Source organism: Hypanus sabinus, chromosome 1, assembly GCF_030144855.1.
Source record: "Hypanus sabinus isolate sHypSab1 chromosome 1, sHypSab1.hap1, whole genome shotgun sequence".
Taxonomy (NCBI): domain Eukaryota; kingdom Metazoa; phylum Chordata; class Chondrichthyes; order Myliobatiformes; family Dasyatidae; genus Hypanus; species Hypanus sabinus.
This window is the reverse complement of record NC_082706.1, coordinates 186,341,664-186,369,622: the sequence shown is the minus strand read 5'-3', so window position 1 is coordinate 186,369,622 and position 27,959 is coordinate 186,341,664. Positions and strand designations below refer to the sequence as shown.

The 27,959-nt window shown below is 42.0% G+C and overlaps 1 protein-coding gene across 7 annotated transcripts in view; it reads left to right on the top strand.

Moving 5' to 3' along the window:
* Window positions 1-27,959, top strand: part of pex2 (peroxisomal biogenesis factor 2) — a 34,388-nt gene that overhangs the window by 830 nt on the left and 5,599 nt on the right. For 2 of the 7 annotated variants that reach the window (XM_059983439.1, XM_059983402.1), the window contains exons 2-3: window positions 7,836-7,891; window positions 13,911-13,977. The exons of 2 other annotated variants lie outside the window; for them this stretch is intronic. Coding sequence is in view for 4 of the 5 variants with exons in the window: in XM_059983402.1 (XP_059839385.1) it covers window positions 7,836-7,891; window positions 13,911-13,977 (123 nt within the window). In the remaining variant the exon portion in view is untranslated. The remainder of the gene's footprint in view (window positions 1-7,835; window positions 7,892-13,910; window positions 13,978-27,959) is intronic. 3 more of the 7 variants (XM_059983417.1, XM_059983423.1, XM_059983393.1) reach the window with 2 other exon arrangements.

Below are 27,959 nucleotides of genomic sequence, written 5' to 3'. Positions count from 1 at the left end.
CCTTGCCCCTTAAAGGACCCCACTCCAGACCATCAGGAAATTCTCTCTGACACCGTCACTAACCTCATCAACTCTAGAGAACTCCCATAAACTGCCACTGAACTCATTCCTTACCATGCACTGCTCATTTCTTCCTCCTACCCAAGATCCACTAGGCCCATAGTCTGCCTGCTCCCGTCCACTGAATTTGTGTCTGCATACCTTGACTGGATTCTATCACTTTTGGTTTTGTCCCTTCCTACCTACATTCATGACACTTCTTGAGCTGTCAATCCCCTCAACAAATTTCAGTTCCCTGTCCATGATCGCCTCCTTTTCACTATGGATGTCCTTATACATTTCTATACTTCATCAAGGCCTTAAATCTCTCTGATTCTTTCTCAACAAAAGACTCTACCACCACCCTCCTCCAGTCTGCCAGAACTGGTCTTCAACCTCAACAATCTCCTCCAGCTCCTCCCACTTTCTCCAAACTGCCCCAGCTATGCTGCCATTCTTGTTAGCTCCATAAAACAGCTGTCTTCCAGCTTTTCCCTAGTAGTGCTCTCCAACTCTTCCTATGCTAAATTAACAACTGAATGAATGCTGCTTCATGTACCTATGCTAAGTACGTCAATTTCAACAACATTTCCTCTACCTTCTGCCTTGCCCTTAATTCACTTGGGCTGTTTCCTTTCTCCCCTTTCTCCATCTCTCTGTCACCATCTCTGGAGATAAACTGTCTATCAACATCTTTAAACCTACCAATTCCCACAGCTATCTTAGCTATACCCCTTCCCACTTCGTTTCCTGTGAAAATAATATTCCCTTTTCTCAGTTCCTTCATCTCTGTTGCATCTGTTCCTAGGATAAAGCATTCCTTTCTAGGACATCAGAGATGTTCTCTTTCTTCAAAGAATGCTGGTTTCCTTCCTCTACCATTGCTGCTGCCCTCACCCACATCCCCACCATTTCTCACACATCTGCTCTCACCCCAGCTTCCCACCACCCTAGCAGATAGAGCTCTTCTTGTCCTCACCTAATACACCTCCAAATCCAACACATCTTTCTTCACAAATTCCATCACCCTCAACAGGATTCAACCACCAAACATCTTTATTTTCCTCTCCCCCCCACCCCCAACAACCACATCTTTCAGAATTCCACAGGGATCATGCTCCCTCCATGATTCCCTTGTCTGTTTGTGCCTCCCCACTAATCTCCCTCCTGGCTGTTATCCCTGCAAGTGGCCAAAGTGCTGCACCCAGCCATTCACCATCTTCCTCACCTCTATTCAGAGCCCCAAGCAGTCCTTCCAGGTGTCTGTTGAGGTTGTCTGTTGTATCTGGTGCTTCTGATGCAGTCTCCGCTACATTAGTAAGACCGGTCGTAAAAATTTCATCGAACACCTCCCCTGCATCCACCAAAAGTGGAACTTCCTGGTGGCCAAACGTTTTAATTCCAATTCCCATTCCCGTTCTGTCTTGTCGGTCCATGGCCTCCTCTGGTTCCACAATGAGGCCACCTTTCAGGTGGAGGAGCAACACTTTATATTCTGTCTGAGTAGCCTCAGACCTGATGGCATGAAAATCAATTTCCCCTTCTGGTAAAAAAAAATTCCTCTCCTTCCTGTCTTCTTCTATTCCTCACTCTGGCCTCTTACCTTTTCTCACCTGATTATCACACTTCTTCATGTCCCCTTCTCCTCTGGTCCACTCTCTTCTATCAGATTCCCTCTTATCCAGCCCTTTACTTTTCCCACCTCTTGACTTTACCTATCACCCCTCCCCCTTCTTTCCAGTCCTGAAGAAGGGTGTCTGCCTGAGACGTCAACCGTTTATTCATTTCCATAGATGCTGCCTGACCCGCTGAGTTCCTCTAGCATTTTGTGTGTGTTTTTATACAGCTCATAATGATATATCCTTTTTGGTACACCGCAGAACAGGTCATAGTGTCCAATATCCATGTAGACCAAAGTTGCCTCTTGAGCTTGTCCCATTTACCTGCATGTGGCTCATATCCCTTAATACTTTTTATATTAATGCTAAATATTTTAATTGTAATTGTAATTGCTCTCCCATTTCCTTGGCACCAACAACCCTTTAAAGATCTGGTCTCAGTCTCCTTTAAAGCTTGCAATTATCACCTATATTCTCTAGTCTTGGGCTCTCCTTTTGTGGGGAAAAGGACTGACAATTCATATTATCTCTGCCCCTAATGGTTTTATAAACCTCTACAAGGCCCTCTTAAGTTTTTAACTCCATCTGAAGTTCAAAATGATATATGATCTTGGAAATAATCACTGTATAACCTTTCAAAATGTTAACTGTATTAATCTATGAACACTCATAATTTTTGCATCATTTCTAATTTATAGTAAATAGAGTAGCTGAGGAATAAGACTTGCAGCATATTGTCTAAGTAACAAGCATATGAGTGGGGAGTTTTGAAATTAAAATTGTCTGTTTGTGGATTACAGTACAGAAACTAAGGTTAGAAAAATACTCATGCCTATTTTTGCCCCCATTCTCAATGTTTTTTTAAATATTTACTTCGGTTTAGTTATTCACTTTACCCTTTTCTCCCTTCTCCATTAAAATCCTCTAATACTCAGCTTCATTTCTCCTAGCCCATTGGTCCTATTATTCATGTTGAGCATTGAAATCACTTCTCTCTTATGACTTTAAATTGGCTGTAAGCCAGATTTTCTTTAAAGTTTGAATCAAAAGTTGTTAAAGCAATTAGTATATTCCAGGAAGCAGTTCTCCCAATCTGTATTTTAGTCAATTTTCTTTTCCCCATGAAATGCCTTGTTAGTTGTGAACAGGAAAAAGTGATAGTAATTTTGTAATGACCAGAATTGCGTTCTACTAGAGTTTATGTGGGTAATGGCACGTTTTGCCTCCAGCCAAATAACTTGAGTAATATTTTCCACCTGGAGAAAGTAGTGAGAACATTATCAATTTTCAGTCTCCCAAGAGTATTGCTGTAAAATAGTGACGATACTTGGAGAAAATTATAGTAATTGGATTCGGCTATTATTTTTTCTTAAACAAATATTTTGAATCCTCCATTCCCAGTTGAGCTACTTATTTTTAGCCTTCATATGGAAAATGTATATATTACATATTACAATAAGTATATAATTTTACTCCACTTTTATATTTGGCAGTATTTTGTTACTGTTCCAAATTTTGTCATTATTCTGGTATTCTAATAACCAGATTATGTAAATTAATTTTGGCTCTTGGCAAGGACATCTGTTGGTTGATATTTAACTTCTTTAACATTTATTGCAATAAGCAGAATTTGCAAACTTTGCTGTTTTAAATTGAAAAGAAAATTAAGAAGTTATTTCTTTTTTTAATTTATGGTAGAAGAAACCTTTTTGAATTATTACATATAAGGTTTTGTTGATTTTTAAATCAAAGCAGATGATGTATAAACATGCAATTTTAGTGCAGATACTGTGAGTGCACAATGAGATGACGGAATAAAACAATTGTATAGTGGGAGGTCTTCAAGTAGATGGTCAGAAAAGGCAACCAGATCTGGTGTTAACTGAATGAATATTGATTAAAATGAAAAAGACAAATCAGACATTACAAATATAAGATTAATACAATTTAAGTATAAAGAACGGTTCTTTTACAGTATGTACAAATTGTAGGAGTAAACTGAAAGGCTACACGGAGTTGGTGCACAAAGTAATGGGCTATTTGTTAAAAACTGGTATGCACCAGGAGACCCGTTAAAGCTGATCTATCTGAGCATGATTTTGGTACAGCTTTTATATTCTCAGTTGATAAGATTATCAAAGTAATTACATTTTAATAACAGAATGGAATCTACAGGACAACTTAAGTAATGGTCTAGGTCCTGGTACAGAATAAAATAGTTATGCACAAGTCTAATAGCAATTCCAATTTTCTTTTACAACAATAGGGCCACGTATAACATAATGAGTAAAGTTCTAAAACTTGGGTATCCTCTGCTGCATTCAATGTTTCTACTTCTAGGCTTTGTCTGTGGTTGTCTCTAGTACAATCCATATCCCTATTTACTAGTTGTTAGCCCTCATTATTCTTTTCCCTACAACACAAATTCTTAAAATCTTTTTACTGGGAGGAAAAATAGGGTAAGGCTAGGTCCCTACAAATAAAATCCAGTATTTACCTGGTTGTCGTCATTAGTAAAGCTGCTGCACTTTACACTGATTAGAAATAAACAGGTTTTGGTGATCTTTGCTTTGAGAAATGTTCTCATTCTGAGACCTGTTATTCATCAATTCAAGAAGTATGTTCCTAAGCTGGCTCTGCATCCAATCACACAGTCAAGAAATTAAGAAGCTTTAACTTAGCAAAGGTTATAACATACCAAGTAAAGCGTGTTCTTATGATTGAAGAAGCTGCTGCTTTAAATCCCATATTTTGAAATATTCATGCAAAGAAATAAAATGTAAAAAAAAAAGTTGTGTTAGACATTGGCTAAGACTTTATTAAATATTATGTCCTTTAAACAGTATATTACAATATACCATTAAAATAGTGAGTTTGATAATCAGACCTTATTGCTAAAGCTTAATTTCAGGTTGATTATACTGAAAAAAAAAGCTGCAAACATTTCACCATAAGAAAGTGTGCTAATTCACTACAGTAACTTCATGGTGTTTTTGCATTAAACTTTTGATGTGAAAATTTTAAAGTGGCTTTCTGTTGCAAAGAGAAATGAACACATGAACTTTACTAATGCAAAATATCAGTTAATGGCTGTGGAATTGCTAGAGAAAAGTACTACTTATGGCTCAGCATCTCTGGGTGGCAGCGGTGCTTCATCAGTTAGTCTATCAGAGAAGCATTTATATTAGATTGCTGTCACTGTCAGATCTCTGAGGTAGGTGATTCATAAATACAACTCTGGGGAATGGATCAGTTGTATTCTATGGCATAGAAGTGAAATAAAGGTGTATGGATTATCATTTTTCAACAACTCCTTTGAGCCACAGGGCTGCAGAAGAGTCATGGACCCATTGGGTCATGACCCAATGAAATTTGCATTTGTTGACAGGCTTGGGATACAGAAATGGTTCTCAGTGGGGCACGTGTTTAGGGTTAGGAAGTATTTGGATAGAATTGGTAAGAGAAAGCTGTTTCCAGTGGACTATTTAAGGCTAGGCATTGTATCTGTACTGACAACTTAACATGTCACAATATTATTGGATGACACACACAAAATGCTGGAGGATCTCAGCAAGTCAGGCAGCATCTGTGAAGGGGAATTAACAGATATTTCTGGCTAAGGCCCTTCAACAGGACAAAGTCCTGATTATAATTGGAGAAAGTCAACATGTTATGAAAGTGATATCCTTATGGAGAATTTTTTTCCAAAGGTGTGTCTGGCGGGCTAAGGGAATTTAGTATACACAGTATAATTGAATATGCAGAAGGCATTCAGTTGTTTGCTACATGAAAATTTTGTACAAAATAAGATTTTCACTTTAGGGTTAATATCTGTCTGGTGTAAGGATCAGTTAATAGAAAATATTTGAAATAAATAGAACATTTTGGGATTTGAGGTCTGTGACTATGAAAGTTGTGCAAGGATAAATGCTCAGGATTTGTAATGACAAATGTACCTAGTCGCTCACAGTGAGTCAAGCTCATTTCAACATTAAATTGTAAGCCATTGCAACAGGTCTTCAAGTTTGTTAATATCACCACAAAACTGTACATGTAACCAATGATTGAAAACATTGTCACATTTAAAATGTCCTTTCCTGGAACCTGAGCATGGAATAAGTTATCCATGTCTCAACAATTTTGCAATACTTCAAACTAATATAATTTCAAGAATGTGTTTTCTTCATTTTCCTCTCACATAAGAGCAAGATAGAATTTTTTAATCAACAGTAAAGAGCTGTTTTTTTCCTTGCATAATGACAACATCTAGACAGTATTGTTTTTAATAACTTTTGAATTAGTCTAATTCTTGACTTAATGCTGTCAGTAACCTAGGCAGAATGCTTATTTTTCATACTTTGTTGGAATTACCTGTAGTATATGTGGCTGTAACAAAACTGGCTTCTCCATAAGCTTGAGCTTTGAAAATTCAGATGTGTTTTTTTAATAAAAGGAAAATCTATTGACAGAAAACTCTGATGGTAATAGATCCCCAAGTACATCCTGGGAGCTTGTCAATAGAAATGTAGCTATTGATAGAAGCCTGTGGGAAAACATCGTTCTGCCTGCCTTACATCTGTGTGATCTCTAAATCATAACTGCATTAATATTGACAAGCTACTGACAATAGCCACATTACTATTGATGGGTTTCTGTCAATAATATGCTCCCAAATAAAATGTATTAATTCATAATTTGTAAACTACTCAATAACTGCATTGAGGAAAAAAATACCAAGGGAAGTTCCCACAGTTAAATACTGTTGCAGTTAATACATTATAAAATATATACTTAGAAGATAAACGTTACTGCTGGAGCTTTTTGTAATACAGCATAAAATTGCTGACTTACAAATAGTGTGGAAGTCGTCTGACATAGTATTTGTTTTAAGTGGATTAACAAAGGATTTTACTTCAAAGTTAGCTAAACACAAACTTTCTAAACTCAACAAATCATTAAAGTATTAGGGGGATTTATCCCCCCTAAAACAGATGTTGTTCCAAAATAGCTTTGCAGTTGTGCTTCTGCTAAGAGCAAGAGAGATTCTCAAAGGACTTGAAACAGACCATGGAAGGAGTTTGGAAAGGAGATGATATGAGCAGTTGCTGATAATTTCTTCAAACCTTGCGTAACCTTCTCACTGGGCTCGTATGCAAACTTGACTTGATAGCTAACTCGCCTAACAGCCATGGGACTCGGCAGTGGGAAGGCAACCTTTATAAACAATACACATCTGGGGTCAGTTTGTTTTGGGGTTTGACCAAACAGGAAAATAGGGATGTTCCAGTTACTAGAACCTTGATTTAAACAAATGTGCAAATACTGTCCAAACACAGTGATTGGTCGGCATGAAATAACAGATTGTATACCGCATAGTTAATTGGAAAAATAAAAGGGCCCATTACAATTAAACCAGCCCAATGTGCACATAACCATTGGAGCTCATACTGGAATATTTTCTTCCTCATGCACTGGTCCCAGAGTCTGCGTGACAACACCCACTACATTTTCAATCGCGCTTCAAAGACCATTCTCAAGCAAATTCTCATTCTCTCTTACTCTCCGTCCTTGGAGCCATTCATCTGCACAAAGCACTTCTTGTAGCAGAGACTCTCCTTCCAACAGCATTCTGTAGCATCTTCCCTTTGGTCCCACTCTGCAGCTCCTGCCAACAGATCTCAAACCACACTACTGTCCTTCAAAAAAACTCCCCCCCCCCCCCCCGCCCCCCTCCCCGGAACCTGCCACCATCCTAATTGGCAGACACATCATTCATAAGTTGAACAACAGGGCTTCTTTAGCCAAAATCAAAACATATTACCAGCAGGGCACACTGCTTTTGCAGAAACGTAATACCTTACAGTATAGCAGTAGAATTCTTAATCAGGGCGTTACACTTACGTGGCTACTCAAATTCCAATGACTTATCAAGAGTAGCAGGAGAGGGGTGTATCTTGAAATAGAACCAATTCAACCTGGCTGCCTGAATCAAATCCCAACAGGACCCAAGTATACAGTGGCATGCAAAAGTTTGGGCACCCCTGAACAAAATTTCTGTTACTGTGAATAGCTAAGCGAGTAAAAAATGACCTGATTTCCAAAAGGCATAAAGATAAAAATGAAACATTTCTTTAATATTTTAAGCAAGATTACTTTTTTTATTTCCATCTTTTACAGTTTCAAAATAACAAAAAAGAAAAGAACCCGAAGCAAAAGTTTGGGCACCCTGCATGGTCAGTACTTAATAACACCCCCTTTGGCAAGTATCACAGCTTGTAAGTGCTTTCTGTAGCCAGCTAAGAGTCTTTCAATTCTTGTTTGGGGGATTTGCACCCATTCTTCCTTGCAAAAGTCTTCTAGTTCTGAGAGATTCTTGGGCCAGCTTGCATGCACTGCTGTTTTGAGGTCTATCTACAAATTTTTGATGATGTTTAGGTCGGGGGACTGTGAGGGCCATGGCAAAAGCTTCAGCTTGTGCCTCTTGAGGTAGTCCATTGTGGATTTTGAGGTGTGCTTAGGATCATTATCCTGTTGTAGAAGCCATCCTCTTTTCATCTTCAGCTTTTTTACAGACACTGTAATGTTTGCTTCCAGAATTTGCTGGTATTTAATTGACTTCATTCTTCCCTTTACCAGTAAAATGTTCCCTGTGCCACTGGCTACAACACAAGCCCAAAGCATGATTGATCCTCCCCCATGCTTAACAGTTGGACAGGTGTTCTTTTCATGAAATTCTGCACCCCTTTTTTCTTCAAACATACCTTTGCTCATTATGGCCAAAAAGTTCTATTTTAACTTTCATCAGTCCACAGGACTTGTTTCCAAAATGCATCAGGCTTGTTTAGATTTTCCTTTGCGAACTTCTGATGCTGAATTTTGTGGTGAGGACGCAGAAAAGGTTTTCTTCTGATGACTCTTCCAGAAGAAGAACAGTGCACTACCAATCCAGAGTCTGCTAAGTCTTCCTGAAGGTCTTTTGCAGTCAAGCAGGGGTTTTGATTTGCCTTTCTAACAATCCTTTGAGCAGTTCTCGCGGAAAGTTTTCTTAGTCTTCCAGACCTCAACTTGACCGCCACTGTTCATGCTAACTGCCATTTCTTAATTACATTACGAACTGAGGAAATGGCTACCTGAAACTGCTTTGCTATCTTCTTATAACCTTTTCTTGCTTTGTGGGCATCATTTATTGTAATTTTCAGAGTGCTAAGCAGCTGCTTAGAGGAGCCCATGGCTGCTGATTGTTGGGACAAGGTTTGAGGAGTCAGGGTATTTATAAAGCTTTGAAATTTGCATCACCTGGCCTTTCCTAACAATGACTCTGAACAAGCCATAGCCCTAACAAGATTATTAAGGTCTGGGACCTTGGGAAAAGTCATCTGAGAGCTCAAAGCTCTTAGGGTGCCCCAACTTTTGCATGGTGGTCCTTTCCTTTTTTTTACTCCAAAAATTGTACAAAACAAAAATAATACACTAATCTTGCTTAAAATGTTGAAAAGAATGTTTCATCTTTAACTTTATGACTTTTGGAGATCAGTTCATCTTCTACTCACTTAACTATTCACAGTAACAGAAATTTTGATTGGGGTGTCCAAAACTTTTACGTGTCAAGTTTTGGGTGACTATGGTAATAAAGTTATTATAACTCCTTAGTCTCAGGTTGGATCTGATAGGTCCAGTTCTTTATAAACAAATGCACCGAAAATAAACGCTTGCAATTAGGTGGGAGAGCATATGTGAAATAAAAAACTTTCTTTATAAGTGGATACCCAATTTGACCCAAAGTAATCAAAAGCAAAGTTGTCCTTAAGCTCCAGTCTGATTCTGGCTATGTTTGAAAGTTAAACCCAAACAAATCTCCAATAGAAACTACCTATTAATATACATCATTTCCAAGTAACTTACAAGGCATAGGAGCATCTACCCATGTTCTTTGTCTTTCTCCTAACTTGGCACTGTGAATCACCGAATTTTCATCACTTCACTATCGGTTCAGGTGTGGTGGCTGTATTATAATATTCTCTGTCAACATCTTGTCTGCAACCATTTCCAGAAGCAGATAGTACCTTTGTTTAGATTTAGTACAGTATAGCTTCAAGTAGCCAAATACAACAATTGCACATCATTGAAATTTCTTCCAAGAAAAAAATAATCAATTTGTTTATTTTCAATAACTGCTTTCCTTAACATATCGGCTAAAAAGCAAATTACTTTCACCTCTATCTTATTAATGGTTTCAGACTTGCTCAATATAAATCCTTTAACCATTTCTATATATGTGTTTCTTGATCATTTGCTTCAGATAATGTTCTTTTTCAAATGAGTAATGTTTTCAGAACCTGAATTTAATGCAATGATTTTTAGTTGTCTTATTTCGTCTTGGCACTGACTTACTCAAGGCATGATCTGAGTCCAGTAATTCTGATGCCATTTAACAAGCAAAGGCTACTAATACCATATCATTAAAAACACATGGTATTACCAAATTTTATGACAGTCTTGTTAGTTTCTCCAAGCTGAAAGTGAAATGCTCACACTTAATGGCAGGCATCATTTATTGTTTCATGATAAAAGTTTTAAAGCTTTTGTGGTGAATTAATCTGGATTAACTATATGGGTGCATTTTTGTTTATGCCCCAGAAACAGTTGATACCAGTCCCAGAAAATAAGACGAGGTGTTACCTTTGTTTCTGTACTGCATAGACTACATTATAATAAGGGACTACTTTATGTTGTAGTAACACATCGTTGCATGCGCTGTTAGGCATTTATTGATCTGTATATGTGTGTCAAGTTTGGACTCTACCAGTAAAGAACCATAAAACTCCAGCATTTCTATTAAATAGCGTAGTTGTGTAAACAGGCTACATACACAACAAATTGGCGACGAGAATTATGAACCTACATCTTATAAGAACACCATGTTTTAGTTGATACCGACACTCGAAGGAGAACAGAGGGCGATGAAGAAGGCCAACATGCACCTAGACGGAGTGCTCTCATGGCACTAGCAAAAAGGACACATGAGTCAAGTAGAATATGCAGTGACTGCAAGAAGCTAGCTAAAAAGAAAATGGGACTAAATTAACGTAATGGTGATAATTGGAACCATGACAGCATTTAATAGCATTGAAAACTGGGTAACTTAGGCTATATCCACACTAGACCAGATAATTTTGAAAACACCGGTTTCACATAAAAACTATAGGCGTCCATGCCAAGTGTTTTTAGAATTATCTCTGTCCACATTGAAACAGAGATTTCGGCGAATCTCCTCCTGCACATGCGCGGCACACACCTATCGAAAACAAGCGACATGTTTGGTGTCGAATCTTGTCGTGAAAGTGCGTGTTTGTGTAGTTACAGACTAGAAAAACTTAAAACGATGGACAGCTGTTGGTTCTCGTGCAGGAGAACTTAAAAGTAAACAAAAAACACAAATTCTGGAGCGTATGGAGGCAACCGACAGGGAGTTCATGGACAGATTGACCCGGATGACGACAAACATTGAAAAGCTGACTATGTGGCATTAATAAAGCTCCTTGTTAAATGTATAAAACATATCTGCATCAGTGTTGTATTACCATACAATGTTACATTAGGCTATTACACATTTGTTGTCAGAAGTACTTGCATAAATAGGTAAACCACGTTCATACAAGCAAGGACAGAAAACGGTAAGGTGAGTATACTTATTTATTCAGTAAGTTATGGGTCAAAGTATTTAGTGAGTACATTTCTAACTCTTCTGGCTTCCATCTCATTGCTGTCTGCTCTGAAATTGTTAGGTTGCGTTCAAGAAAACAATGAAATGGCGTGCTGCCGTCTGACAGCGTTTTCAGATTTCTCTAGTTACCTCGTCCACACTGATTTGCCCAAGCGGCGTTTTCAAAATTACACACTTTGGAGAGTGTTTCTGAAAAGCTAGCTTTTGGGGGATGAAATCACCATTTTAGTGTGGACAGAGAGTAAAAATGAAGAGAAAAAGCTTTGGTTACGGATTTATCCGGTGCAATGTGGACGTAGCCTGACATTGAAAGAGTGGAGTTATATTGTGATGCTAACTATGTTAATAATGAAAAGAAAGCCAGCGTCCACACTGCACCGGATAAATCCGTAACCGAAGCTTTTTCTCTTCGTTTTTACCCTCTGTCCACACTCAAACGGCGTTTTCGTCCCCCGAAACCAGAGCTTTTCTGAAACGTTCTCCAGGGTGTGTAATTTTGAAAAGGCCACTTGGGCAGATCAGTGTGGACGGTAACCGGAGAAATCTAAAAACGCTGTCAGGCCGCAGCGCGCCATTTCATTGTTTTCTTGAACGCAACCTAACAATTTCAGAACAGATGGCAACGAGACTGAAGCCAGAAGAGTTAGAAATGTACTCACCAAATACTTTGACCCATAACTTACTGAATAAATAAGTATACTCATTTTGCCCTGTTTTCTGTCCTTGCTTGTATGAAGGTGCTTTACCTATTTATGTAAATACTTCTGACAGTAGATGTGTAACAGCCTAATGTAACATTGTATGGTAATACAAGATAATACTGATGCAGACATGTTTTGCACATTTAACAATGTGCTTTATTAATGCAACAGAGTTTGCCAGTTTTCAATGTTTATTGTCAGCTGGGTCATATTGTCAGTGAACTCCCTATCGGTTGCCTCCATACGCTCCAGTATTTGCTTTTTTTTAACTTATAAGTCCTCCTGTGCAAGAGCCATCAGCTGCCCGTCATTTAAGTTTTTCTAGTCTGTAACTGAACAAACACGCAGCGAGATTCGACACCAAACATGGCGCTTGTTTTCAGTAGATATGTCCTGCACATGTGCAGTAGGAGGAGATTCACCAAAATATCCGTTTCAATGTGGACAGATATTTTTTAAAACACCTAGTGTGGACGCCTATCGTTTTTACGCAAAACCGGCATTCTCAAAATTATCTGGTCTAGTGTGGACGTAGCCTTACTCAGTATTATGGGAGTTAAAAAATACGGGCTGCTACAGAGCTTGTTAACCCCTGAAAAACAGCTGACAAAACGTTCAAGCAAATAGTAGACGTTCTCCATCAGCATTTAAACCCCAAACCCCAAACAACTGGTCATTGCTGAAAGATTTAAATTTCACAAACAGAATCAAGCAAAAATGAAAGCATTTCTGAATATTGTGCTGAATTGTGCAAAGTTTCAGAACATTGTCAATTTGGAGTTGGTCTATCGCACACATTGAGGGACAGGTTAGTGTGTGGCATGCATTGTGAAACCACACTGAAGAAGCTCCTGTGTGAAAAAGACCTTACATTAGAGAAGGCACTGAACATTACAATGTCATTGGAAACAGCAGCACAAGGTACTACAGAGATACAACAAAAATCTGTGTAATATGCTACAAGTAAATTGTCACTGAACAGAAATGAAGCAAAGAAACGTTACCATTGTAAGAACATGTGACATGACCCTGACACTGTTGGTTTAAAAACAAAGAATGCAGAAACTGGCAAACAGGGCCACATTGGCAGAGTACACAAAGCTAGTAAATAGCAGAAAAAGGACAAAATACAGAGAAACAAGAAACCCCAGAAAGGAAAATACAAGAAGAAAGCAGTTCTGATGAAAACGACTCAGACAAAAGTGTATTGTCTGCAACTTCATAGCATGTGTTATGAATGTGCCACAACTCTGAGGGGCCGAAGGATACAAAGTAGCCCCCTCTTTTTTGAGAATCGCGAGATCACTATTAAGTCAGTTCAGGAGACCCAGGAAATGAGAGAAAGACATGCAGAATCCACAAAGAGTTTGGAATGTGTCCTGGCCTCCAAAAGGCGAAACCATTGATACTGGCTATTGTCTCTTGGAGACGGAATTGTGTATTGAATCCTGTATGATGCATCGAAGCCCCCAGGCCAAGGGTCGGCAACCCGCGGCTCCGTGATCTCTGTGCTGCGGCTTCCCGTAGTTTGTTAGTTTTTGAAATGTAATTCGAAATTTGAAGATTATGGTGATCTTGTACAATCTAAAAACGTTGTGGAGACCCCATTTCCTGGCACATCCGAACCGGCTCACAATTAGCCACCGTTCCGGCTAAGGGAGATAGCCTACGGGGGGGTTTGTGAGTACATGTCTTTTGGAGCATCTGCGCCCACGGGGACGGGTTGAGGGAGGCTTTAAATCAAGGCTGTTTAGTTCGAATAAAGTTACCTTTGACTGCAGTGTCTTTATTTTAGCGCCACTACAACGTGTTTTTTATCTCTATTAGTATACATCACCACTGCCAATGCCTGACACCTGCCAGTGCGCACTTTCTTTTAATTCTTCGATCCAAGGTAGGCTACCTATGGAGTAACCTTCAACCCAACGTCTTTTTTCCGGAGTTCAAAATGTTTTTGTTGCATGCAGAAATGTAATTTCGTTTTCTCTGCAGGAGTTCATCAATTTCATAAATGCAATACATTATAGCTTGTTTATACATAGCATAAAGGCAAAAAAAAACGTATGCAGTGTTATTTCATTTTAAATGTCAAGTGGGTATTGTGGCTCCCAGTGTTTTCTGTTGGAAGTGGGTCCATATTGGCTCTTTCAGTGGTAAACGTTGCCGACCCCTGCCCCAGGCAATGAAGCGCGGGGGGGGGGGGGGGGGGGTTGGTGGAGGGATTGCATCATCCCAACCTGATTGACATCTGAGACCCTCTGAGTCAGGATAAAAGAGGGTCTGTGGGAACAGCCCCTCAGACGCACCAGAAGAAATGCTAGAACTCCTGTAACAGCGTAATAGCGAAAGCCGGTGGAAACAGCCCACGTGCGTCCTTTTCCATTTGCCTCGGAATTGATGGGTCTTTACCACGGAAGCACGGCTTTAGCTAACCACAAAAGGGGAAATCAGTTCCCCAACGACTCTGAAAGGATTGACATCATAAAAGGGATGGGCAAGTTAAACTTCCATCTTTCTCTCCAACCAAAAAGCTGCAGCTTGAATGAGCTTGAGTGACTTTTATATTTCCATCGGACAATACATTATCCCCTAGACAATGATAGAGCTATTTCTTATTGATTATTATTATACCCGCGCTTTTAGATTTAGTATTGACGACATGTATTATCTGTATGTTTGCATTGATATTATTTTTGTGTATTTTTATCAATAAATACTGTTAAAAATAGTACCATCAGACTTCAACGGACCTCTCTATCTTTGCTGGTAAATGACCCAGTTACGGGGTACGTAACAATTGGGGTTCTCGTCTCGAGATTTGACACCAAATTGGGAGGCCGGTGAATCGGGCTTGTAAGTCCAAACTTGGATCTAGTTACGCGGGTAGCCAGACGGGAAACCAGCAAAGATGGACGTGGATGAATTTATAGAAAACCCGACTCTAGAGGCACTAGAGGCAGCCGCCAAATCGGACTTGATAAATCTGGCAAAAGGGCTAAACCTCGCAGAGGTAAGGTTGTCCATGAAAAAGCGGGAGGTGGAAGGGCAATAACTCAGTATTATATTGGGAAGAATGTGTTTGCAGCTAAGGTATTGGAAAATATCCCTGAAAAGGTACCTGCTGGTGGGGTGGCTCAGTTAGAGTTGGAGAAATTAGAGTTGGAACATGCAATTAAGTTAAAGCAGCTGAGAAGGAGAAAGAAAGAGCCGAGAAAGAGAGGGAAAGAGCTGAGAAGGAGAGAGAGGGAAAGAGCTGAGAAGGAGAAAGAGAGAGAAAGGGAGCATGCGCTCCAGCTAAAGGAGTTAGAGGTGAAACGGGAGCAGGAAAGAGCTGAGAAACAAAGAGAGCATGAAATTCAGTTAAAACAGCTGGAAGCAGCTGAGAAAGAGAAGGAGAGAGAGTATGGGGAGGCAGAGAAACAAAGGGAACATGACTTGGAGATGGAGAAGTTAAGGCAAGGGCGAAAAGATCAAGGGTCAGACCGAGAGGAGCGGTTTAATGTTAGTCGGGAGTTGAGGCTAGTACCTCCGTTCGAGGAGACGGATGTTGACAGTTATTTCTTGCTTTTTGAGAAGGTGGCAGTGAATCAGAAGTGGCCCAAAGAGCAGTGGGTGGTGGTGTTACAAAGTGTGTTAAAAGGAAGGCACAATGAGCATATACGGCGTTGTCTATGGAGGAGGAAGAGGAGGAGAGTTATGACAAAGTAAAGGTGGCCATTCTCCGGAGTTATGAGTTAGTACCTGAAGCGTATAGACAAAAGTTCAGAAATTTAAAGAAAAAGCGGAATCAGACGTATACCGAGTTTGCCTACGAGAAGGGTGTGCTCTTGGACCGTTGGTGTACAGCAGAAATAGTGGACGAGGATTATTGGCATCTCAGGGAGTTCATTCTGATTGAGGAATTTGAAGGTTGTGTTTCGGAGGATATCTGGATGTATTTGAATGAGAAGCCGAATAAGTCCATTTCAGAATTTGCTAGGTTCGCAGATGAATACGCCCTAATCCACAAGACAAAGTTTTCCTCGAATAAAAGTTCCCAGAGAGACTGTGGGAACGATCGAGAAAGCCCGCCGGCTGAGGCAGAGGTCCCGCTGGGAGCTAGTGGTAAGATTGAGGGGGAAAGGCAAGACGGCCAGAGATTTCTGGGCTTGACCTGTTTTAATTGCGCAAAGGGGGGGCATATTGCATCTAGGTGCTTTGCTCCGAGGAAAGAGACAGGAAAAAGGAAAGCAGCAGTCCCTATCAGATGTACCGTGGTAATCAGTAAATCGACAAGAGATCCCCAGGTAGACAGAGTATGGGAAGGGTCCGAGACTTGTACGTCAAACGGAACCGTGTCTGTGAGGGAGGGAGACACACCAGTTCCAGTACGGATCTGGAGAGACACGGGGGCTGAACTATCATTGATCAGCAATAAGGTACTAGATTTTGGTCGCAAGACGGGAATGGTAGCTGTGAAAGGAATAGGCAAAGGGATGGAAATGGTGCCCTTGCATAGGGTCATTATGAATTGTGAGCTAGTCTCTGGACCAGTTGAAATGGGGGTGCGATCAGAGTTCCCAAGAACTGACGCGGATGTCCTTTTGGGCAATGATTTAGCCAGTGGTAAGGTTTGGGCAGCAATGACGCTGAGAAAACAGCCTGTAAGTGTTGAGGCTCCGCCCCTAGATTCCAAGATCTATCCCGCATGCGCAGTCACTCGCAGCATGTCGAGAAAGGCAGCTGAGACAGAGAGCAGTTTAAATCAGGCCAGTATCGATTTGGCCGAGACGTTCTTACCGACCCTGTACCACAAGGCTTTAGATGGTGGTAAAACAAAGAGTAGGAAAGTGAAAGAAAGTAAGGGAGAGGAGGTAGACCTGCCCTTAGCGAGGAGAAAAGTTCTAGAGGCAGGAAATAAAGATGAGGAACAGATAGAGCTGTTAAAAGGTCCAGAGTTGGACATGGATGATCTGTCTGGTTTGGCAGAACTGTTTGAAGAAGTTGAAAATTCAAAAGGTGTTCCCGATAATGAAATGAGGGCTGCCCTAGATGAAAAGGGTGCCCTTACCTTGAAGAAGTTTGCTGGGTTGGCAGATGAGGTTGTTTCAGCCCGCAGGGTTGAGTTCACTCCGGAAGGGAGTTGCCCAGAGAGTAGCTGGGAGAATTGGGAATTTAGAATTTGGACCAGGTATGGGTATTGAAAGCCTGGAAGAGGCAAATGTCCCATTTGAGTGTGTCCAGGATGTGGATGCACGTGGTACTGAACCTAGTAATGGAGCTCAGAAAAAGTCTGAGGTATTTGATTCAGTTGAAAAGGAATGCAGTCCTTGTGGGTCAGATAGACTTGGTTCAGTGAAGAAAGGGTTAACCTTGGTAATAGTGGGAAGTGAGAGTTCCCAGGTGTTTATGTTTGAAGGTGTGTTAAAAGTTAATGCGGAGATCAAAAGTGGGGAGATGAATATTATTATTGAAGGAAACGGGAAATATGTAGTTCCCAAATTGAATGAAGAAAATTTAAAGGCTGGATTGATGTCAAAGGCAGCAACCAGGCTACAGAGACAATGGTGTGATACCACAAAGCCTTCGGATCACTTACAGGTTGAGTTGGAAGGTGACGGGGCCCCACACGCTATTGTTATTCCAGAGTGTGGTGTGAAAAGGCAGAATTTGAAATGCTGTTTGAACAAAGAGTTCGAACTGAAAACTAATAGCCTGAAGGGTCCTGAAGAGAAAACTAGCAACTTGCGTAAAATTAAAGAATTGGGTGGAAATTCAGAAGATGGTCTAAGTTTGGGACACATTGTTGATAAAATAACTCCTATGGAAGGAGCGGACAAAAACCTATTTCGCCAGGGGGCCCAAGCTCCCCACGTGGGAATTAACCAGAAAAGAGGCGAGGCTTAATGGGAACGCCATTTTTAAATAGCAAAAGCCAGTTTTACGGGATTTCGACGAAGCATGTGAATAATAAAGACAACCCCATGGAAGCCTGCCTGTTAAGTTTGAAAGCAACATAAAGATTAGTATTTGCTTGAACTTTTGTAGTATACACATAAGCTAAGATCACAACTCTTTAGTTTTTGTTTGCTCAAGGAAAGAAATAAAAATAGGTGGTTATTAAATTGAAGTCTGATACTACAAGATTTTAATAAGGTACAAGATGTTAAGATATTAAAGGAAGAGACACTGTAATTGTTAACTGTTTAGATGCTGAATTGAATGTATAACTGTATTACTCTGTAGAAAAAAAATCTTTTCTATTGAGAGAAATGATTCTTAAGGAGTCCATTTAGAATGTGCTGACACAGAAAGAACGTGCAAAGCAACTTGCAGGGCAACGTATAAACCAATTTGCAAAATCAGGATGAAACAATAGCTTGCTGATTAAAGAAGCGATACAGGTAACGGGAAGACATGCTTAACGGTTGAACAATAACGGTGTTAATGCGCTGAGGCTGATAAGTGGGCCAAAGGGTAGTCACATTTGTAATTTTGTAATGAGATTAAGGAAGAATGTCTGCACCTCACATGGGTGCAACTCACAAAGTCGTAAACAACTAGGGTATAAAAAAACTGTGCAAAGTGTAATTCGGCACTCAATCTAGCAGGAGCTGGTTGGGTCCGACTCTGCAGACTCGAAAAATAAAGTTTACCGTTCTGCAAATTGCTGAGACTCAGTGTGTTTCTGACAACGTGGGGGCTCGTCCGGGATCCACACTCCGGTCGCGGTGGACACGAGGAAGGACATCGGAGACGGTGCACCCCGCCGAGTTTGGCGGTCCCTGACTCCTTGCTCGTCGCTCCAACGCGGCTTGAGCGAGTGATATCCGGACAGCGCAGAGCGGTAAACGGGGAGAAGGGGACAGTACCTGGTACTGGAAGTCCCCAGGACGCACCGGGTAAGTGCCTACTATTATAGTAGAAGGGTGCGGGAATAAGTAAGGACGGAGAAGACCGGGATCGCTACCCGGGGGTCCTCCTGATAAAAGTCCTTGGGACGCACCGGGTAAAGTGCCTACTGTTGCAGTAGAAGGGTGCGGGATTAAGTAAGAGCGGAATAAGATGGGAGGGGGTGGCTCTAAAAAGAAAGAGGAAACGGAGAGACCGGGACCATACCCGGGGGTTCCTCCTGATAGCCCCCTCGGTAGAATGTTTGAGAATTGGGGATGTGGAAGACTAAAAGGGAAACAAAAGAAAAAAATGATACAGTACTGTTTAATTTGGTCGAAACAGCCGATAGAAAAACCTGCGGTCTGGTGGCCGCGGCTTGGGTCTGAGGAGGATTGGGTACGACAAGCCTTAAACATTTACGTTAATTCAAAACCAAGTGTAAAACCGGAAGAAATTGCTTATGCTTTTTGTTGGGCTCCCTGGCCAGGAGTAACAACAAAGAGTTTTAAATTGGGCATTAAAGGGGAGCGGAAGTGGGACCCACTCGATCATTTACCCCCTCCCTATGTCCAGCCTTCTGCGCCCCTTGCGGGAGCAGAGGGAGGACGTGAAGAAAGTGAAAAAACAGAAGAAATAGACCCGGAGAGGGAAGAGAGGGATGTTAGGGAAAAAGCAAAAGCAAGGATCGAAACAAGGAGTGTGACAGGAGCAGATAAGAAAAAGAAAGACGAATTAAAAAAGGAAGAGGTACAGCTGTGTCCCCTTCGAGAGGTTCCAATGGGAGGAGAACGGGGAGGAACAGGATTTGTAAACGTCCCTCTGACAAGTACCGAAGTACGAGGATTTAAGAAAGATATGAAAACTTTATTAGAAGATCCAATGGGACTGGCAGAACAGTTGGATCAATTCTTAGGACCTAATGTTTACACTTGGGAAGAAATGCATGCGATTATGGGAACGCTATTTTCTGCACAAGAGAGGCAAATGATACGACAAGCTGCAATATCAATTTGGGGAAGGGAACAGCCGAATGAGTTACCGGGGGACCGGAAATTTCCAGTAAACGACCCACAGTGGGACAAACAAGCAGAAGAGAGAAGACGGCAATATCCCATTGCCATGGAAGGGAGGAGGGGATTACAACCTGTAATTGAGACATTAGTATCAGATGGACTCCTGGAAGAATGTATGTCACCCTTTAATACCCCCATCCTACCGGTCCGAAAGCCCGACGGCACGTATCGAATGGTTCAAGATCTGAGAGGCTTAAATGCGGTAGTCCAAACACGATACCCGGTAGTGCCTAACCCCTATACATTAATGAGCAAAATACCTCCTGAACATGAATGGTTCAGTGTGATAGATCTAAAAGATGCCTTTTGGAGTTGCCCGTTGGAGGAAGGTAGCCGAGATATGTTCGCATTTGAATGGGAAAATCCCTTCACTGGGCGGAAGAAGCAACTCCGGTGGACCGTCTTGCCCCAAGGGTTCACGGAGTCCCCAAACCTATTCGAACAGGTACTGGAGCAAGTATTGGCTGGATTCCATTGTACCGAAAAGAACCAACTATTACAGTATGTCGATGACCTACTACTATCGGGACCAGCAGAGGAGGTAGTGCGAGACGATACTATAAGACTCCTGAATTACCTAGGAGAAAAAGGATTGCGGGTGTCCAAGAAGAAACTGCAATTTGTCGAGAAGGAAATAACATATCTCGGACACAGAGTCAGTAAAGGGCACCGCCAAATAACCCCAGAAAGAATAGCGGGAATAACTAAAAATACCGCTTCCCAGGACAAAGAAGGAAATAAGACAATTTCTGGGCTTAGTGGGCTATTGCCGGATTTGGATAGAGAATTATACCCCCCTGGTGAAGTTTATGTACGACAAATTGGCAAAGGAAGACCGGGGAATAATCAGCTGGACCGAAGAAGAAGAACAGAAGTTCAGGAAAATAAAAGGGCAACTAATTCGGGCCCCGGTATTAACACTGCCAGCACTGGAAAAGCCCTTTCAGCTGTATGCAACAAACAATGAAGGAACTGCGTTAGGAGTACTAACCCAAGAAAAAGGAAAGCGGCAACCTGTGGCCTTTTTATCAAAAATGTTAGACCCGGTATCCCGGGGATGGCCGACGTGCATACAAGCCGTAGCGGCAGCAGCCGTACTAGTAGAAGAAGCACGGAAATTAACCTTTGGGGGAAGAATGACGGTGTATACCCAGCACTCTGTTAGCACCCTCTTAGCCCAAAAAGCTCTGCGGTGGTTGACGGACTCTCGCATACTGAAATACGAAACCATTCTGATGGTCGGGGATGATGTAAGCTTTGAAAGGAACAATAGTTGTAACCCGGCACAGTTCTTATACGGGGAATCAACAGGGGAGCCCGACAAACATCAGAAGGCGAGTGGAAGACCCCCGACGGACGGCAAGTACTGAATAAGGAAGTAACTCGTCATATACTGCAACAACTACACCAACAAAGCCATTGGGGAGTGCAAGCTATGTTGCGACACTATCCTAAGGGACTATGTTTGTAAAGGGATATTCACACTAGCTCAACAGGAGGTGTGGGGCTGTTACCTGCCAAAAGGTAAACAAGAAAATGATGCGTGCCACCCATAAGGGGGGACAAACACTAGCCGTCCGACCGTTCCATCGGATCCAAATAGACTTTACGGAACTACCACAAGTTCAGAGATGGAAGTACCTGTTAGTAATTGTGGATCACTTCACTAGGTGGGTGGAAGCATTCCCAACCACTAAAGCGGACGCCCCTACAGTGGCACGGATCCTATTAGAAAATATAGTCCCGAGATATGGAATAATGGGGTCTATTGATTCAGATAGGGGAACACACTTTGCCTCAAAAACACACCAGCTAATCTGTGACGCCTTAGGAATCCAGTGGAAGCTGCACACCCCCTGGCACCCTCAGAGCTCAGGAAGAGTTGAGAGGATGAACAGTACTTTGAAGACGCAATTGACAAAACTAATGATGGAAACCAAGCTACCCTGGACCAAGTGTCTACCCCTGGCCCTACTAAGAATCCGCACGGCTCCTCGAAAAGATACAGGAGTATCCCCTTATGAAATGTTGTTTGGCCTTCCATATTGGAACAAGGTGGAGGGCTATCCTTCCCTGCAAGGGGGAGATGTCTTTGTAAGGGACTATTTACAGGCACTATCTCGTTCTTTTGCAGAATTGCGCAGGAAGGGGTTACTCGCACAAACCCCACCTCTGGACTTCGCACTCCACCGAACTCAGCCCGGTGACTGGGTCCTGATTAAGACTTGGAAGCCAGAGAAGTTACAGCCGCAGTGGGAAGGCCCATTCCAGGTGCTACTGACCACCGAAGCCGCAGTAAGGACAAAAGAAAAAGGGTGGACCCACGCCGCGAGAATCAAGGGACCCGTAAAGCCCGAAGAAGGTGCAGAATGGACTTGCGTCCAGGGAGAAGACCCGATGGTGCTAAAGCTCAAAAGACGGACAGAATGAACTTTGGGACTGTAATGTAAATACTGCTATTGTTGAGAAGCGCTGAAGGGGGATGTGATAAGTGCAGGACGATGGTAAGGGTGGGCATGACGGTTTTTCCAGGGTCCTTTGTATCACACTCTCATGTAAACGAGAAATGTTATGACTACAACAAAAAGGAGGAGTATGTGGAAAGTTTAATCTAACCAACTGCTGCTTAAAGATAGATGACAACGGAAAGGTGGTTCAAAAAATATCAGATAAAATAAGGAAACTGGCCCACGTGCCGGTACAGACCTGGAAGCCGCTGGGGTATTGGGACTGACTGGACGGATGGTTGAAAGGAGGCTGGTGGCGAACCGCTTTAGGGGTTATAGGAGGGGGATTGATGGTCCTCCTTCTGCTACCATGTCTGATCCCCTGCTTGCGGGAGCTAGTAGCTCGGGTGGCAAGACAAGTCATGCAACCAGGGGCCCCAGCTGATCCTGTTCAGGTACTCCTACAAAGGGAAATAGAGCTAGAGGAAGAAGCCTATGTAAACCCGTGGCAAAAGCCCAACTGATAGCACATTCTAAAAAGAAAAAGGGTGGATTGAGAGAAATGATTCTTAAGGAGTCCATTTAGAATGTGCTGACACAGAAAGAACGTGCAAAGCAACTTGCAGGGCAACGTATAAACCAATTTGCAAAATCAGGATGAAACAATAGCTTGCTGATTAAAGAAGCGATACAGGTAACGGGAAGACATGCTTAACGGTTGAACAATAACGGTGTTAATGCGCTGAGGCTGATAAGTGGGCCAAAGGGTAGTCACATTTGTAATTTTGTAATGAGATTAAGGAAGAATGTCTGCACCTCACATGGGTGCAACTCACAAAGTCGTAAACAACTAGGGTATAAAAAAACTGTGCAAAGTGTAATTCGGCACTCAATCTAGCAGGAGCTGGTTGGGTCCGACTCTGCAGACTCGAAAAATAAAGTTTACCGTTCTGCAAATTGCTGAGACTCAGTGTGTTTCTGACACTATTGTGTTAGATTCTAAAATCCTGTAAGACTCTGTACTACGGTTTCACCACTGGTGAAAACGCTTTGAAGAAAGGGGGTGTTACGAATGTGCCACAACTCTGAGGGGCCGAAGGGTACAAAGTAGCCCCTCCTTTCTGAGAATCGCAAGATCACTATTAAGTCAGTTCAGGAGACCCAGGAAATAAGAGAAAGACGTGCAGAATCCACAAAGAGTTTGGAATGTGTCCTGGCCTCCAAAAAGCCGGCTATTGTCTCTTGGAGACGGAATTGTGTATTGAATCCTGTATGATGCATCGAAGCCCCCAGGCAATGAAGCACGGGGGGGGGGGGGGGGGGTTGGTGGAGGGATTGCATCATCCCAACCTGATTGACATCTGAGACCCTGTGTGTCAGGATAAAAGAGGGTCTGTGGGAACAGCCTCTCAGACGCACCAGAAGAAACGCTAGAACTCCTGTAACAGCGTAATAGCGAAAGCCGGTGGAAACAGCCCACGTGCGTCCTTTTCCATTTGCCTCGGAATTGGTGGGTCTTTACCACGGAAGCACGGCTTTAGCTAACCACAAAAGGGGAAATCAGTTCCCCAACGACTCTGAAAGGATTGACATCATAAAAGGAATGGGCAAGTTAAACCTCCGTCTTTCTCTCCAACCAAAAAGCTGCAGCTTGAATGAGCTTGAGTGACTTATATTTCCATCGGACAATACATTATCCCCTAGACAATGATATTTCTTATTGATTATTATTAAACCCGTGCTTTTAGATTTAGTGTTGACGACGTATATTATCTGTATGTTTGCATTGATATTATTTTTGTGTATTTTTATCAATAAATAGTGTTAAAAATAGTACCATCAGACTTCAACGGACCTCTCTATCTTTGCTGATAAGTGACCCAGTTACAGGGTACGTAACACGTGAAAGAGACAGATGATTGAAGAGTAATATGGATCACTATACAAGTGGCAGGTGTGAGATTGAAAATGGAGTTGGACACAGGCTCAGTTTTAATAGTGATCTCTGTACATGACTACAATGACTGTTTTCTCACTCATACTGTGAGCATGTGATCAATGAGGATGGCTTATGGCTTACACATGTCTCAAGACAAGATAGAAGTAGTGCTTAAGGCACCACCACCTGAAAATGTGTCTCAATTGAGAGCATATCTTGGATTAGTGAACTACTACCACAAGTTCTTGCCTAACCTATCCACAGTCCTACACCCACTAAATGAACTACTACAGATAGGGACACAATGGAAGTGGACTTAGAGCTGTGAGAAAGCGTTTCAAGAAACTCATAGACTCATAACTTCAGAAAGGGTGCTTGCGCACTTTGACCCCTCCTTACTAATCCGACTGGCTGCTGATGCCTCACCCTATGGGATAGGAGCTGTGTTATCGCACAAGTTTCCAGATGGCTCAAAAAGACCAATAGCCTTTGCCTCAAGAAAGCTAACTTCAACTGAATGCAACTACGCACAGATTGACAGAGAGGCCCTAAGCCTTATGTGGGAAGTTAAGAAATTCAGTCACTACTTGTATGGTCAAAAGTTTACTCTGTTGACTGACCATTAGCCTCTCATGTCAATCTTCAGCCCAAGGAAAGGCGTTCCAGTGATGACAGCACAAAGGCTGCAGCAAAGGTCTCTTTTCTTAGGAGGTCACATGTATAACATTGAACACAATGGGACCAAGTAACATGGCAATGCAGATGGTTTGTCACATTTACCACTGCCAACTTCAGAGATAACTACACAAACAGATTCAGCAGAGGTCTTTCATACAATAGTTGAACAATTACCAGTGACAAAACAGCCTCAGTGAAAGAGAAACATGCAATGACCCTATGTTGTCAAAAGTGTATGACATCACGGTAATGGGATGGCCTGTGCATGGTAAGACACTGTTTCCAGCCTTCTCAGTGAAGAAGGAGCAGTTGTCAGTGTGTCGGGGAACACTAATGTGTGGTTCACGAGTTGTGATTCCTCCAAAGCTATGTACCAGAGTGCTGGAGGAACTGCACAGTGGGCACCTGGATACTATAAAGATGAAAAGTCCTGCCCGTGCCTATGTGTGGTAGCCAGGAATCAATAAACAGATTGAGGACCTGACCAAGAACTGCTCGGGATGTTAAAAGATCCAGAACATACCAAGCCCCTCTCCATCCATGGGAGTGGCCCTTATCACCATGGCAACAAGTGCACATCGACTTTGCTGGACCATTCATGGACTCTATCTTTTTAATCGCCGTTGATGCAAATTCTAAATGGCCAGAGGTCATCAAAATGAAGACAACCACATTGGAAAAGACCATTACAGTTCTGAGGGCCATGTTCGCCAGGAATGCAACACAAGATAGGCAACTTCCTCCTTGCCTATCATAATGTAGTACACCCTATCCTCATTATATGTGGGGAATACATTCTTCGCAAATGACGCATAATGTAATTATTTGAATGGAGAAAATAGGGATACGTTCCAGAGGGCTTCCTAAATATGTTTTATCTGTAATTTATTCAGTTTCATACCAATACGACACAAAAGCTGTACCACAAGGCAACATTTGTATAATATTTCATCAATTTAAGGTAATATTCAATGTACTAAATCATAGGAAGTTAGTATACTAGGGTGTACAGTACTCACCAATAGTGGCAGGTGTGTTCACTCCAAGAGGTGAGTGAGTGTTGTGGTTTCAGGTGGCTTTACATGTATAAGGTGGATGCTTGTGGTCGTCAGGATCATATCAAGCACAGCAAGGGGTGAAGGAAGACTCACAGAACTCTTAGAACTGCCGGCAGCAGCAGAAGATGACACTGGTTTGAAGAAAGTGGTGAGAGTTGTTTGCTTGGCAGCATTTTGTTTTTCAGCATAAATTTGTAGGGAAGAAGGGTTGACGGCAGGGAACGACTGAAATGCTGACTCCATTCTAAACTTGGGTCCATGTCCATCACCATTTGTGCCAAGTGTTCTGACTGCCACCATTCCCTGACTGTTGGTAAATTCCCGGGATTTTCAAAATCATCTGTTGCTTGCAGCGTCTTGAGAGATGGTTCGCCTTAAAAAAATAAGCCTTGAATGTGGATCACACCTTGGTCGAGTGGTTGAATCAACGACGTTGTGTTAGGCAGCTGGAAATGCACTGTTATGTTAGGATGAATGCTGTCCAAATGTTTAGGATGGGCTGGCGCATTGTCAAGCAACAAAAGAACTTTAAAGGCAAGATTCTGTTCCCAGTAGTAGCTTCGCCAGAGCTGTGTTACCTTCACCTGATGCCACACTGTTTATAATTTCCAACTTTTTTTCAAGTGTTAAAGCAGTTCTCTGCTGCTCGGCTGATGGCCCAGGACATGACACTGGATGCTTAGGCATAGTTAAGTATTTCAAGCACAAAATCACTGCACCATAGGTAAAACCAACAAAAGTTTAAGAGCGTAAAATCCCACATCCACACCTTGCCAAAGCCAATGTGAGACTGGCGAGAATGAGATTGTGAGGTGCGAGCATCTGACTTGTATTGGGGGGAAAGGCGGTGCTTCTCATCCCAACAGCGAGACTGTGAGGCGTGCGCATGTGACTTGTGTTGGCAGGAAAGCAGTGCTCCTCGCATAACTGAGTTTTGGATGAATATAAAGAGACGTTGGTAGAAATAGGTTCCTTGCATAACTGAATCCGCGTTGTCTGAAGATACATATAACGAGGATAAGGTGTACATGCAACCACATCCAGCGATGATATTTCTGAACAGGAACCTGAGGTCCCGCATGGATCTTTTCAAAGCAGGTGTACAGCGTGATGTGGAGAACAGACAGTTCCAACACTTGAATACTAAGTCAACACAGAGATTCAGTGTGAGACAGTCAGTTCTTGCATGTGATTACCGGACTGAAAAGTGGCAGCTGGCTACAATTCCCGCCATAGATGGGGCACTGATGTATACAGTGGAGGTGGGAGACAACGTACGGAGACGTCATGTGGACCAGATCCTGGATGCTCAGGTGAAAAACACAACAGCACCTTGCCCAGACTCCCCTGACATAGAAGCAAACACTCCTGATGTGACCACATCAGCCTCATCTACAGATAAGCCTGTCATCAGTGCTGATGAACCACCTGATGTACCTGTGGAGTCTCAATCCCCAAAACAAACATTTTAGGTCAGACGTTACCCGGAGAGGCAGAGAAGACCTCCCCAGGGACTTCAGCTCTAAATGGGTCTTAGACAAAAAGTAAAAGAAAAAGGCTTGTTATAATTTGATATTATTAAGTTACTTTGTTATAATTTGTAAACAAATGGTAGGCGTTTGTATGTTAAGGGTAAACATTTTTGTTTAGCATAGTGCCCCAGTAAAAAGAAAGTTGATACACTTTTAAAATAAAAGGGGTGGAGTGTACTGTATAGCCTACATTATGATAAGGGACTGCTTTATGTTGTAGTAACACGACAATGCATGCACTATTAGGCGCATATTGATCTGTACGTGTATGTCAAC